This window comes from Erpetoichthys calabaricus, chromosome 17 (assembly GCF_900747795.2).
Source record: "Erpetoichthys calabaricus chromosome 17, fErpCal1.3, whole genome shotgun sequence".
Taxonomy (NCBI): Eukaryota; Metazoa; Chordata; class Cladistia; order Polypteriformes; family Polypteridae; genus Erpetoichthys; species Erpetoichthys calabaricus.
This window is the reverse complement of record NC_041410.2, coordinates 95,785,823-95,800,813: the sequence shown is the minus strand read 5'-3', so window position 1 is coordinate 95,800,813 and position 14,991 is coordinate 95,785,823. Positions and strand designations below refer to the sequence as shown.

The window sequence follows — 14,991 nt, the reverse complement described above, 5'->3', positions numbered from 1 at the left end:
TACATTTGGTTTTCCTGTTCTGTATGAATCAAATCTCTGTAATGCATATTAATAAAAAAAAAGTAATTTTGTAAGTCGCCTTGGATAAAGGTGTCTTGTAAATAATGGATAATACTTAAAGAACACAATCCTGTCGCCCCTTTTCTTTTACTCCTCTCACCCACTGAACACTTTACTTTAGTTTAAACCCGCCTATGGAGTCCACTGGACAAAACTGCCCTAGAGCTGAACTCTCTGTAACCTTATGTGACCTGTGACTGCATGTACAGTTGATGCTGTGTTTGAAAGTGTTTGTGCATGGCTACAGGGAATGATCGCCTTGAATGTGGGTGCCCCCCCCCACCAGGCTGGAGAAGTGAGGAGTCCAAGGTTAATCAAAGTTCTAAAATGTCAGCCTGACCCGTAAGGAAAGCCGTATTGGATACTTGAAATGGGGCAGCCACACAGCTAGAATTAGAGGTGCAGTTTTGGTATAAGGGGCCTGCAGGGGGGGGCAGAAAAAGTGCTTGTGCTTCTTTTAACAAGGGATGAACACCGTGATGTGAGGCTCATGTATCACTGCACTAACACCCTGCGCCATGTCCCCCTCCTTCTCCTCAGCATACTCAGCGCCAGCCTCCTCCGCTGCAAACCGGTTTGTCAGCATCGGATCACGGGACAACAACTTTCTAAACATCCCTCAGCAAGCACAGGTACTTGAGAATTTCTTTCTTTTCTTTTTCATTGTTGCCACTTTTATCGCTGTTTCTGCTGGTATATTTTAAAAAATCTATCCATCTGTCTTCTTATCAGCTGGAATCAATCATCTGTTCATGGGTATTGGAAAAATGTTCAGAGATATACCTGTTTGCATTTTTAAAGGGAATAAATGTGAAGAACGAGGCCCTGTACATTAGATATATTTAACAGTTGAAGTTGAATACTAGGGTGTGTGTTGTATATCAAGAATTAAACAGCCAGTTAGTTTCAATTATCTTTTGCACATTTCACAACAAATAGGATCATAGGGTTTAGAGCACAAATGTAAGGAAGTTGTGTACTAAGTATTAGATATTAGAAATAAACCCTCTCCTCCCTTTTGGATAAAAACATAACAAACAACTTTGTTTCATATATTTTAATAGTTTGGCAGTGATGTTGGATGGGATATCCATCAAATAATATTTTAATATGAATTTGGACCAACTTGCTCTTAAATAATAATACAGTTTAGCTTAGTGGGACAGTGTAGAAATTCAAAAATGCCACTGCTAAATACATTATTCCTTTGAAGAGTGGTGTTCAAATAGTTATCCAAGTATTTTAAACTCTAAAGTGTAAAGTGCTGGATTTTAAAGTAAAAGGTTACATGTATAATCCCAACCACTGCCTTTGTATTTGCTCGGAATAAGTCATACCACCTACTTGTGGTCCAGATATTCAAAAAAGAAAATAATTCCACCATTTGCTGATGATGTAAGTTGCTTTGGAGAAACGTAACAGGGTACATATGCAAATGAAATGGTAAGGTGTTTGGTGGGGTGGAGGGCACTCCGCTGTGATCAGAGAGAACCATTCTATCTGAAATGTCAATTAATTCCTTCAGTCTTTTTAATCTGTAAATAACATGACCATATATTTCCATATCCCCAAAGTCTCCAGCCCCCATCCCTATTACCTAGAGACTTTGTCCTCACAGGTGGCGCAGTGGTAGTGCTGCTGCTTTGCAGTAAGGAGACTGTGGAAGATTGTGGGTTCGCTTCCCGGTTCCTCCCTGTGTGGATAGTGCTTTGAGTATTGAGAAAAGCGCTATATAAATGTAATGAATTATTATTATTGGTAACTAGATGCAGCAATGACTCAAGGGAGCATGTAGCTCATTGGTGACCAGTGCTTGTTTCGCACCTCTCCTAGCCCAAGCGGTACTGCCATGATTATCATGCAGCTCTACCTGTTCAGACTTCCACAAAGTTACCTTGTCAGCCCTCATGGCTTCCTTTTTCCCTTTGTAAACTGATGATTCTCAGTCTTCTGCTCCTGTTAGGGGTTGCCACAGTGGAACATCTTCTTCCATATCTTTCTGTCCTCTGCATAACCCTGGGCTCGACCAATTCCGGTATGGAAATTTGTATTGTTGTCCGCATATTGATTTGGCAAAATTTTACACCGGATGCCCTTCCTGACGTAACCCTCCCCATTTATCCGGGCTTGGGACCGACATGAAGAAACACACTGGTTTGTGCATCCCCTGTGGCTGGGTTAAACTGACGATTCTCAGTACGATGTGAAAATAAATTCTAGACATAATTAACCACGGACAAGCTAACCACCTATCTCAATAATATCTTCTACAGCACAAAATCAAATTGTAACTACTAGAGTCCCAACTTAGTCCAAATGCACTAATCCGATTTCACCAAGGATAATGTTGATTTTCTTCTTCCTGCCACTACTTTCTTTTAGTTTAAAAATAAAAGCTTTAGCTCTAATCTGGGTATGTACTGTAGTGTCAGCATCAGCTGAAAAAAACGGCTGTCAGCAGCAGGCAATAATTGTAAGATATGCTAATGTAATATATGTACATGGTGAGCAGCAAGAATGTCTTCTTGACCAGGAACTTGTCACTGGTATCTTTATTTGTTATTTGATTAGCAGGGGATGATCTTTTGGGCAAACCTTTTGTAACTAGTCGGGAGAGCTAGATCACGATTCTGTAATTCTCAAACCCAACCAAACTTTTATTAGTTCTTTTTGCAAAGAGTCTTTTTACTATTTTTACATAAAGTGTGAAACTTTAAATGTGGCATCAGACATGTTATCAATTGAAGTAGGCTCAGTGGCCCGCCACAACTGAAAAGCATTTATAGATGTAAAGCGTAATGCAATACATCAGTGTCATCAACAAAATAATGCAAAATAATCTGAACAGTAATTAAAAATAAATTTAATAAAACTAGACAAAGTTGAGAGAAATCACCAAAACCCGAAAACAACAAGAAATGACACCCATTCACAAAAAAGAGAGAATCTCCTGCAGACTAAGCTAGTGATGTTATAAGAGAGAACACAGCGCACTGCTTTGCTCTGCATCAGTACCACTAACACCAGCCAGTTCCATTGCCTCCGTCAGTTTCAGTGAACACCTACAAACCAACACAGGACTACTGCCTGGTCTGATCAATCTCAGCTCTGTTTTTTCCACAAAGTTCGTAGGACCCATTGGTTATGCAATGCTATGATCTTTTAAGGCTGCATAATATTTTGATCATACGCCTTAACTGGATATTGTTCATTATCAGGTTTGCTCTTTTATTTTGAGGGCTGAATATTTTTTACAAAAAATAGTTTTCTGAAAAGCAATGGTTTAACATAGAAATCAAAATAAAACATCTGTTGCTGCATGCTGTGGCTGCCAGTTTGCCAAGAATGTGTGGCAGGCTTGCTGCCAGGCTGTCCTTGTGTGGCTGGAGCAGCAGCAGCGGTCACGGTTGCAGTTTAAATGCAATCTAGTTTCTACCTCTTATCATTGTTAAGTGGCAGTCCTCCCAGGCAAACTGTGCCGTAGGTGTGTCAGCTACTTGAACCTGTTCAGCACCGTGATTAGCTGGGGACCAGTCAGCTGAAGCTGGAACCTCACATTTGTTTTCGATCGCTTGTATCAAAATCAGAGTCCAACAAGTCATAGTCCAATTCAGAGAGAATAGGCAAAACATTGTCCACGGAGTATTTTGCTTTACACGTTCGCTTTGATCTCTCGCCAGATGTCAGTGCCATTTTTGCCGTTGTTTGTGCCTTGCTACTCATGGGAACGCAGGAGATCTCAGTCAAAACCAATGAAGCTAACTTTCCTTTGAGCAACGAGAGTCCAACTAAAACATAATGGTTGGTTTTGTCACCGTTTACAGTTGATTACTATCATCAGCTCCACCTTTTGACAAAAGTCGACATCAGCCCTGAAAGAGTTCTAACCATTACTTATTTGTCTGGTGATGGCGAGTTCCAGTAGGCTATCATTCCCTTTTAACATGCAAGGATCATGCAGAAATGACTCCTAAAACATGACGATAACATTACTTGACTACATCTGCTTCTTTTTTTCAGCATACAGTAATCCCTCCTCGATCGCGGGGGTTGCGTTCCAGAGCCACCCGCGAAATAAGAAAATCCGCGAAGTAGAAACCATATGTTTATATGGTTATTTTTATATTGTCATGCTTGGGTCACAGATTTGCGCAGAAACACAGGAGGTTGTAGAGAGACAGGAACATTATTCAAACACTGCAAACAAACATTTGTCTCTTTTTCAAAAGTTTAAATTGTGCTCCATGACAAGACAGAGATGACAGTTCCGTCTCACAATTAAAAGAATGCAAACATATCTTCCTCTTCAAAGGAGTGCGCATCAGGAGCAGATCATGTCAGAGAGAGAGAAAAGCAAACAAATCAATAGGGCTGTTTGGCTTTTAAGTATGCGAAGCACCGCCGGTACAAAGCTGTTGAAGGCGGCAGCTCACACCCCCTCTGTCAGGAGCAGAGAGAGAGAGAGAGAGGAAAACAAACAGTCAAAAATCAATACGTGCCCTTTGAGCTTTTAAGTATGCGAAGCACCGTGCCGCATGTCGTTTCAGGAAGCAGCTGCACACAGAAGGTAGCAACGTGAAGATAATCTTTCAGCATTTTTAGACGAGCGTCCGTATCATCTAGGTGTGCGAACAGCCCCCCTGCTCACACCCCCTATGTCAGGATCAGAGAAAGTCAGCGCAAGAGAGAGAGAAAAGTAATTTGGGTAGCTTCTCAGGCATCTGCCAATAGCGTCCCTTGTATGAAATCAACTGGGCAAACCAACTGAGGAAGCATGTACCAGAAATTAAAAGACCCATTGTCCGCAGAAATCCGCGAACCAGCAAAAAATCCGCGATATATATTTAAATATGCTTACATATAAAATCCGCGATGGAGTGAAGCCGCGAAAGGCGAAGTGCGATATAGTGAGGGATCACTGTATTTTAACCAAATTGAGCATCTGTGGGATATGGTGAAACTACTTCCAGGAACTATACATTAACACTATATTTGCAGCATTCATGGAATGTAGATACATCCAAATTGATTAGAAGCAGTGCGGCACTCTAGTTACATCATGTAGAACCCATGCATCAGACATATTCTGCGATTCAAGGGGACCAGGTGGAGCTAATTAAATGGTTGCTCAGCGTAAGTAACATTAGAGTGCTTTACACAGCACATACCTCTTAAGGGCTGTAATAAGGACCTCATTCCAAAAATAATTGGGATGGTCTACAGAGGTGCAAGATGGCAAAATGGTAGGCTTGCTGTCACCTCTAAAGAATATCATGCAGGTTATTTTTCTGGATTAGCCTAAAGAGCACTCTAGTGGCTGAAAGAGATACTATGGGAACAAGGTGGGTGAGGGGAGAGGAGGGAGTTACTGAAAGAGAGAGAGAGAGAGAAAAGTTTCAGGTCCCATCACGTCCAGGCTGTCTGGTTTCCTACGGCAACGAGACATGATGTAACAACCAGCTGAACTTGAAGCTAGAGCTGGGAGTTTGGCTGGCAGGGAGGGGGACAATGGTGCTGAGCTCACGAGGAGAAGGCCAGTCATTCATCATTCACGAACGGGATTAGGAAGCAGAGCGAATGAAACGGGGAGGGGGTTGGGGGTCTGTGGTCCCTTGGCTGCTTCTCGCATCTCATGCATGTTTAACTCTCACATTCTTTGCTGATAGGGGGGAGGAGAGAACTTTTTGTGCACAATTTAACTTTGGCTAAAAGTTGCACTGATTAAAAAAAAGAATAAACAAAATCTGGGAAGGAGAGGAGAGAAAAGGAGGTGAGAGGACAAGCATATACAGTATGAGCTTTAAAGAAGCCAAGGGTGAAAGAAAGGAAAAGACACTTGGCCTGAAACAGCCTAGTTCTACTCTGTGTTACAGAAACAAGACCCCCAGTTTTATATGCAGGAAGTGCATTGAGGAGGTGATCCATGCTTGTATCTGAAGCAGAGTTCAGAATAAACTTGAGAGCCTAAATACATGCACAGGGATACCTAAGACATTTTCCTGACAAGACTCCTGTCTTTAAGAGCATTAAGTGGTGGTGTTAGCTAGTCTAGTACACATCAATCTTCCGAACAAGAAACACGTACATTCTGAACATTTATCATTAGTATCTGATCAGTGTCCAGCCATCATCTAGCCTGCCTTCAAAGTCCTGTAGGTGCTTGTGGTCTGTTGTGGTCTCTTGAGGCTCACGTCCTGGCTGATTAAGTCACGCCCAATTTAATGGTGCCCGCTTTATCTGAAAGGCTGCTCTTTGGAAAGATTCCTTACTTTATTTAAAATTCCCTAAGAGATTTCTGGAGACAGTGTGCTCTCTAGTGGTGGACAGTCATACTGCGACTATTAAAGTCCGCAGCCAGCTTCAATTTTTTTTTCCAGAACCATGCCATGGATTATCTATACCACAGGTGTCAAACTCCAGTCCTGGAGGGCCGCAGTGGCAGCAATTTTTCATTCTAACTATGTTCTTCATTAGTGACCAATTCTGACTGCTAATTCACTTCTTTTGCCTTAGTTTTAATTAACGCGACTCTTTTTCCTTAATTAGTAGCCAAACAATAATGAGAAACAAAACGAGTCGCCACATGACCAGCTCACCTGTGCCATTCACACAATATCTGAAAATAAAGAAAGGTGGTGGTCTCAGTAAGGCTGATCTGCTCAGGTCAGCAAAACACCTTGACGGTGTCCTTAGAAAAAAATAGAAAAATCGACAGTTTTGGAAATGTCTGCTATGGCAGAATGAGAGCAGCAACACGCCATGGAATTAAATAACGGTTTAATTAACAGCAAGAATTGGCTTCTCATTAAGAGACTGGGTGGAGTGAAATTGGTTGGAGTTTGAAATCCCAGTTTAGCTGCTCACCTGTCGGCTCGTTTCACATTTCATTTCTGTTTGGCTGTCATTTAATGAAGAAAGGAATCAATTCAGAGGACCAAATCCTTAAAAATAGAATAGGGATAGTATAATGAAGAGAAAAGGAGTTAATTAGCAGTGAAAACTGGTCACTGATTAGGAAAAGGGTTAGAATGAAAACCTGCAGCCACTGCGGCCCTCCAGGCCTGGAGTTGGACACCCCTGATCTATACTGAGAATGCAAAGGCTTTACCATCATGTACTGTCTGTCAAGGAGACAAGGTACCAGACTCTCATACATCCATCCTTCTGGAGCCTATTGTGGTAGCTAAGGACATAAGGCAGCAAATAACCTTGCAATGGAAAGCAGCCTATCACAGCATACCTTCTTTGGAGAGATGAATTATTGTTATTTAGTTATGCACTTATTCTAGATGTTTCTAAGTCAGATACGAGATATGAGTGAGTTGGTTTGAGGTATCATTTCAAAATAGATATTTTATCTTGTCTTGAGTTGGACAATAGAGATAGTAATTAGCACTGGGAAAAAAACAATAGCCATAAACCAACAGGAACTAATGATCATGTAAAATTATGAGAGCAATAAAAATGACCCTAAGCTTTTCAATGACAGTTCAGAAGCTTTTCGTTGCAACATACCAGACAAAACTGTTTTTATGTAAACTTAACATTAATCATTTCTTCAGTGAGTTTTCTGTACAATGGATACTAGTACATTGTTATTGCTTTTGTTTTCTAATTATTCTAATACAGGGTTGCAGAAAGTTGACATGCTCGTTGCCATTCTGCAGTAGACTAGGTGGCATGGTGGCACAGTGGCTATCACTGATATCATTGATCTAGCATCTTAGGTTTTAATCCTGTGTTCATTTTCTTGTCTGTGTGGAGTTTACACTTTCTGTTAGTGTGTGCTTGTTTTTTCCTGCAGACAGTCTTCCTCCCACATTGCCAAAGGCATACATGTTAGGTTAATTAAAGATTCTAAATTGTCTGCATGTGGGCGTGCTAGTGAGTGGGCCATGCATTGGATTGGCACTTGATGCTACCAAGATTGAATCAGGCCCAATCCACCCTGAATTGAATTAAGCAGAGTTGAGAGTGTAATGTTACATGGTGTTACAGTTTTCGTATTTCAACCGCCCTGAGAGGATAAAGAGTTCTCTTAAGGTCAAAGAGTGAAGAAGTAGCAGGGACAGAACTGGCAACATTGTGCTTTTCAGCCCAACGCCATAACCACAGTGGAAGCTACATTCCATAGCTACATCTGTTTATTGAATCTGTATCTGAATCAGTAACCAGCCATGAAGTGAGTGCAACCATCACGGCACACTCACATACACACAACCCTCAGTAATCCATCCTTAAATTATCAAACTAGGTCAGGGTCCCGGGGCCACCCGAGTTATTTGAGTAGAGTCCGGCATTAGTCAGGATCTGTGCTTGTATTGGCCATGTGCTAGTGATGTGGGTGGAAAATCAGAACATTCAGAGAAAAAACTCTCATTATTTTAGGATGGAAGGGACCAAGCTGGGATTCAGGCCCAGTGAACTGACAGTCTGAAGCAGAAACACTAACTACTGTGCCACTCTTCCTTTTGGGAAGCCACACTGCCAACCTGAAAAGCAACACATGTGCTGTTATTGAATATTGTGCCTATCCTCAAAAGTAAATGTCATTCATATTATTATGCATATTCAACAATGTATAAAGTACTTCATACTTCCACTGTGTTGGACCTGACAGGCTATACCATTCATGTACGATCACTTATGGTATTGGTGTCAAAGACATAATTGATCATGTTATGTTTTTTTCTCCAACACCTTATTCACACGAAGCAACACTATTTCCTCAAGAGATATACAGTGGGTACGGAAAGTATTCAGACCCCCTTCAATTTTCCACTCTTTGTCATATTGCAGCCATTTGCTAAAATCATTTAAATTAATTTTTTCCCTCGTTAATGTACACACAGCACCCCATATTGACAGACAAAAAAAAGAATTTTTGAAATTGTTGCAGATTTATTAAAAAAGAAAAACTGAAATATCACCTGGTCCTAAGTATTCAGACCCTTTGCTCAGTATTTAGTAGAAGCCCCCTTTTGAGCTAATACAGCCAGGAGTCTTCTTGGGAAAGATGCAACAAGTTTTTCAGACCTGGATTTGGGGATCCTCTGCCATTCCTCCTTGCAGATCCTCTCCAGTTCTGTCAGGTTGGATGGTAAACGTTGGTGGACAGCCATTTTTAGGTCTCTCCAGAGATGCTCAATTGGGTTTAAGTCAGGGCTCTGGCTGGGCCATTCAAGAACAGTCACAGAGTTGTTGTGAAGCCACTCCTTCGTTATTTTAGCTGTGTGCTTAGGGTCATTGTCTTGTTGGAAGGTAAACCTTCGGCCCAGTCTGAGGTCCTTAGCACTCTGGAGAAGGTTTTTGTCCAGGATATCCCTGTACTTGGCCACATTCATCGTTCCCTCGATTGCAACCAGTCGTCCTGTCCATGCAGCTGAAAAACACCCCACACAGCATGATGCTGCCACCGCCATGCTTCACTGTGGGGACTGTGTTGGACAAGTGATGAGCAGTGCCTGGTTGTCTCTGTGACTGTTCTTGAATGGCCCAGCCAGAGCCCTGACTTAAACCCAATTGAGCATCTCTGGAGAGACCTAAAAATGGCTGTCCACCAACGTTTACCATCCAACCTGACAGAACTGGAGAGGATCTGCAAGGAGGAATGGCAGAGGATCCCCAAATCCAGGTGTGAAGCACTTGTTGCATCTTTCCCAAGAAGACTCCTGGCTGTATTAGCTCAAAAGGGTGCTTCTACTAAATACTGAGCAAAGGGTCTGAATACTTAGGACCATGTGATATTTCTGTTTTTCTTTTTTAATAAATCTGCAACAATTTCAAAAATTCTTTTTTTTGTCTGTCAATATGGGGTGCTGTGTGTACATTAATGAGGGAAAAAAATAATTTAAATGATTTTAGCAAATGGCTGCAATATGACAAAAGAGTGAAAAATTGAAGGGGGTCTGAATACTTTCCGTACCCACTGTACATGTGTTTCCATGTAAAGACGAATCCAGTTCTAGAAGCATGCATTCTGCCTACAGTATATTTTATTGATAGATAGATAGATAGATAGATAGATAGATAGATAGATAGATAGATAGATAGATAGATAGATAGATGGCACAATAATAAAGTATCTATCTATCTATCTTTCTTCAGAAGAGGAGTGGTGATGCAGTGGGTAGCACTGCTTTGTTGCCTCACACTTGCAGAAATTGAAGTCTGATTCCTGGCCCGGCATTTCCTGGATTTAGTATGCATGATCTCCTCACACTCATATTTGTGAAGATAATGTTTGCCTTCCTATCCCCTCTCAGATCACAGATGTATATTTTTCAGTTCAGAGACCTCCTTTAATTAGCTCTGTATGATTGAGTGTCCATATATTTGTATCCTATCATGGGCTAGCATCCAATACAGGGTTGGTTCTTTGGTAGAGCACAATGCTACCAGAATGTGTCCTGTCTCCTTAAGTGTCTATAAAACAATGAGTATTTGGAAATTGAAAGAAAAGTGCTAAATAGTAATAAACATCTTTACAGAGTACTTATTAAATATATCATACCTTTTTCAGGTTTTCTGATTTTTAAGCCATTCACTCAGGGTCACTCAGTAAACTCTTAGTGGAAAGTGTACAGTAACCACTTCTTTTCCTTCAGACAATGTAGCCACTGGGGAGGAGCCCACTTCCTGCCAGTCCAGTACGTTATACTATGTATAATATCTCAGTCTCACAGGTAGCATTGTATGATTAGTGTTGCTATTTCATAGATCCAGTTCATAGGCTCAAATCCCATGCCAAGTTGCTATGCACTTGGAGATCAATTTTATTATTGTATGAACACAGTGCAGTTCAACTCCCACTTGCCTAATCCTCCATAGATAAAGAACTGTACTACCATTCTACCAACTGACAATGAATACAGTTTCATACATAGAATGCAACCTGTAGATACAAGGGAATATATTTGTCTGTATGGCTGGCTGTTGAATAGCATTGTGAAGCATCGATTACAACTACCTGTGAGTCTGCTGATGTAAGGGCTAGTGGTCCTATACTTGTTTGCTAGAAAAGAGGAGCATAACTTCTGTGTAGTTTGGTTTCCTGAAGCAACATGCCCTGTATATGTCCTGAACATACGTTTTGAAAATGTCTTGGTTGTGTGCAAAGAAGATTCTGTTCCCCCTTCATCATCTCTGTTGTGTATTGGGGTTCTGAGCTGAAAAAGTGCCATACCAGAATATTTTGCAGCTGTGTAGTACGGACTCCCATCACATAACTATTGAAGTTGGTGAGCATAAACAGAGACGTCTGGGCTTTAAAGTTCCTGACCCTCTCAACAGCATCCCCTATGGAGCAGATAGAAGTGTACTCTGCTTTCTCCTTCTTGATTTTTGTGACCAGCATATTTTGTTTACTGACATTAAGGAAAAAATTGTTGTTCTGTCTTCACCGTATCAAAATTAAAATCACATCTCTGTAAGCTGTTTCATCAAAGTTGGTGATTCAGGCCTACAATTGTGCTGTCATTAGCAAATTTAATAATGAAATTGGAGCCGCATCGGCACATTACTGTGCTAGGTGCCTGTAATAAGGATTAACACCGAGGATGTGACTCTGCCAGTCTGGAAATCCAAAATTCAGTTGCAGATAGCTACTCTGTGTCCCAAGTCTAAGAGCTTGGTGGTCAGCTTAGATGGTACGACTGTGTTAATTGCTGAGCCATAGCCTCTAAACAGTGCAGCAGTTTTTATTATCCAGATGTGATAAAATGATATGAAATGCAAGGGATGTGTGCCAGGGTTGTGTTTATGTGCAAATTAGAAGTGGTCCAGACCATCTGGAATATTCTGTTAAATGGGTCTCAATCCCAACACCAGTATCTAAGTATTTCATCCCAGTGACAGTGAATACCACCGACCAGCTTGTGTTTTCTTTGACACAGCAATGACTGAATCAGGTAGAACCTGCAGATTATCTCCTTGAGATATTAAAAATGCCAACTAATGTTTTATTTGTAGTTATTTAAAACAATGAAATCCCTTCTAAACTGTATGCATTATGAACATCAACTTCTTAAAACCCTTTTTATATCACCCACAGAATCACATAAAGATACAGTTGTGCTTGAAAGTATGTGAACCCTTTAGAATTTTCTATATTTCTGCATAAATATGACCTAAAACATCATCTGATTTTCACTCAAGTCCTAAAAGTAGATAAAGAGAAACCAGTTAAACAAATGAGACAAAAATATTATACTTGGTCATTTATTTATTGAGGAAAATGATTGAATGTCACATATTTGTGAGTGGCAAAAGTATGTGAACCTCTAGGATTAGCAGTTAGTTTGAAGGTGAAATTCGAGTCAATGGGATGACAATCAGCTGTGAGTGGGCACCCTGAGTTTTGATCTATCAAAGTCTGCTCTTCACAACACATGTTTGTGGAAGTGTATCATGGCACAAACAAAGGAGATTTCTGAGGACCTCACAAAAAGAGTTGTTGATTCTCACCAGGCTGGAAAAGGCTACAAAACCATCTCTAAAGAGTTTGGACTCCACCAATCCACAGTCAGACAGACAGATTGTGTACAAATGGAGGAAATTCAAGACCATTGTTACCCTCCCCAGGAGTGGTCAACCAACAAAGATCACTCCAAGTGCAAGGAGTGTAATAGTCAGCGAGGTCACAAAGGACCCCAGGGTAACTTCTAAGCAAGTGAAGGCCTCTCTCACATTGGCTAATGTTCATGTTCATGAATCCACCATCAGGAGAACACTCAACAACAATAGTGTGCATGGCAGGGTTGCAAGGAGAAAGCCATTGCTCTCCAAAAAAAAACATTGCTGCTCGTCTGCAGTTTGCTAAAGATCACGTGGACAAACCAGAAGGCTATTGGAAGAATGTTTTGTGGAACGGATGAGACCAAAATAGAACTTTGTGGTTTAAATGAAAAGCGTTATGTTTGGAGAAAGGAAAACACTACATTCCAGCATAAAAACCTTATCCCATCTGTGATCATGGTAGTATCATGGTTTGGGCCTGTTTTGCTGCATCTGGTCCAGGACGGCTTGCTTTCATTGATGGAACAATGAATTCTGAATTATATCAGAGATTTCTAAAGGAAAATGTCAGGACATCTGTCCATGAACTGAATCTCAAGAGAAGGTGGATCATGCAGTAAGACAACGACCCTAAGCACACAAGTCGTTCTACCAAAGAATGATTAAAGAAGAATAAAGTTAATGTTTTGGAATGGCCAAGTCAAAGTCCTGACCTTAATCCAATCGAAATGTTGTGGAAGGACCTGAAGAGAGCAGTTAATGTGAGGAAAGCCACCAACATCCCAGAGTTGAAGCTGTTCTGTATGGAGAAATGGGCTCAAATTCCTCCAAGCCGGTGTGCAGGACTGATCAACAGTCACCGGAAACGTTTAGTTGCAGTTATTGCTGCAAAGGGGGGTCACACCAGATACTGAAAGCAAAGGTTCACATACTTTTGCCACTCACAAATACAGTGCATCCAGAAAGTATTCACAGCGCATCACTTTTTCCACATTTTGTTATGTTACAGCCTTATTCCAAAATGGATTAAATTCATTTTTTTCCTCAGAATTCTACACACAACACCCCATAATGACAACGTGAATAAAGTTTACTTGAGGTTTTTGCAAATTTATTAAAAATAAAAAAACTGAGAAATCCCATGTCCATAAGTATTCACAGCCTTTGCTCAATACTTTGTCGATGCCCCTTTGGCAGCAATTCCAGCCTCAAGTCTTGTTGAATATGATGCCACAAGCTTGGCACACCTATCCTTGGCCAGTTTGGCCCATTCCTCTTTGCAGCACCTCTCAAGCTCCATCAGGTTGGATGGGAAGCGTCGGTGCACAGCCATTTCAAGATCTCTCCAGAGATGTTCAATCAGATTCAAGTCTGGGCTCTGGCTGGGCCACTCAAGGACATTCACAGAGTTGTCCTGAAGCCACTCCTTTGATATCTTGGCTGTGTGCTTAGGGTCGTTGTCCTGCTGAAAGATGAACCGTCGCCCCAGTCTGAGGTCAAGAGCGCTCTGGAGCAGGTTTTCATCCAGGATGTCTCTGTACATTGCTGCAGTCATCTTTCCCTTTATCCTGACTAGTCTCCCAGTTCCCCACAGCATGATGCTGCCACCACCATGCTTCACTGTAGGGATGGTATTGGCCTGGTGATGAGCGGTGCCTGGTTTCCTCCAAACGTGACGCCTGGTATTCACACCAAAGAGTTCAATCTTTGTCTCATCAGACCAGAGAATTTTCTTTCTCATGGTCTGAGAGTCCTTCAGGTGCCTTTTGGCAAACTCCAGGCGGGCTGCCATGTGCCTTTTACTAAGGAGTGGCTTCCGTCTGGCCACTCTACCATACAGGCCTGATTGGTGGATTGCTGCATAGATGGTTGTCCTTCTGGAATGTTCTCCTCTCTCCACAGAGGACCTCTGGAGCTCTGACAGAGTGACCATCGGGTTCTTGGTCACCTCCCAGATTAAGGCCCTTCTCCCCCGATCGCTCAGTTTAGATGGCCAGCCAGGTCTTGGAAGAGTCCTGGTGGTTTTGAACTTCTTCCACTTACGGATGATGGAGGCCACTGTGCTCATTGGGACCTTCAAAGCAGCAGAGATTTTTCTGTAACCTTTCCCAGATTTGTGCCTCGAGACAATCCTGTCTCGGAGGTCTACAGACAATTCCTTTGACTTCATGCTTGGTTTGTGCTCTGACATGAACTGTCAACTGTGGGACCTTCTATAGACAGGTGTGTGCCTTTCCAAATCATGTCCAGTCAACTGAATTTACCACAGGTGGACTCCAATGAAGCTGCAGAAACATCTCAAGGATGATCAGGGGAAACAGGAGGCACCTGAGCTCAATTTGGAGCTTCATGGCAAAGGCTGTGAATACTTATGTACATGTGCTTTATCAATTGTTTTATTTTTAATAAATTTGC

At 41.6% G+C, this 14,991-nt stretch overlaps 1 protein-coding gene across 9 annotated transcripts in view; it reads left to right on the top strand.

Annotated features, from left to right (window-relative positions):
• The window catches only part of LOC114667985 (nuclear factor 1 X-type-like), a 283,643-nt gene that overhangs the window by 255,570 nt on the left and 13,082 nt on the right, over positions 1–14,991 (top strand). For 8 of the 9 annotated variants that reach the window (XM_028823550.2, XM_051920400.1, XM_028823551.2 and 5 more), the window contains one exon: positions 601–692. The exons of the other annotated variant lie outside the window; for it this stretch is intronic. In XM_028823550.2, the coding sequence (XP_028679383.1) occupies positions 601–692 (92 nt within the window). The remainder of the gene's footprint in view (positions 1–600; positions 693–14,991) is intronic. 9 annotated transcript variants of the gene reach the window in all.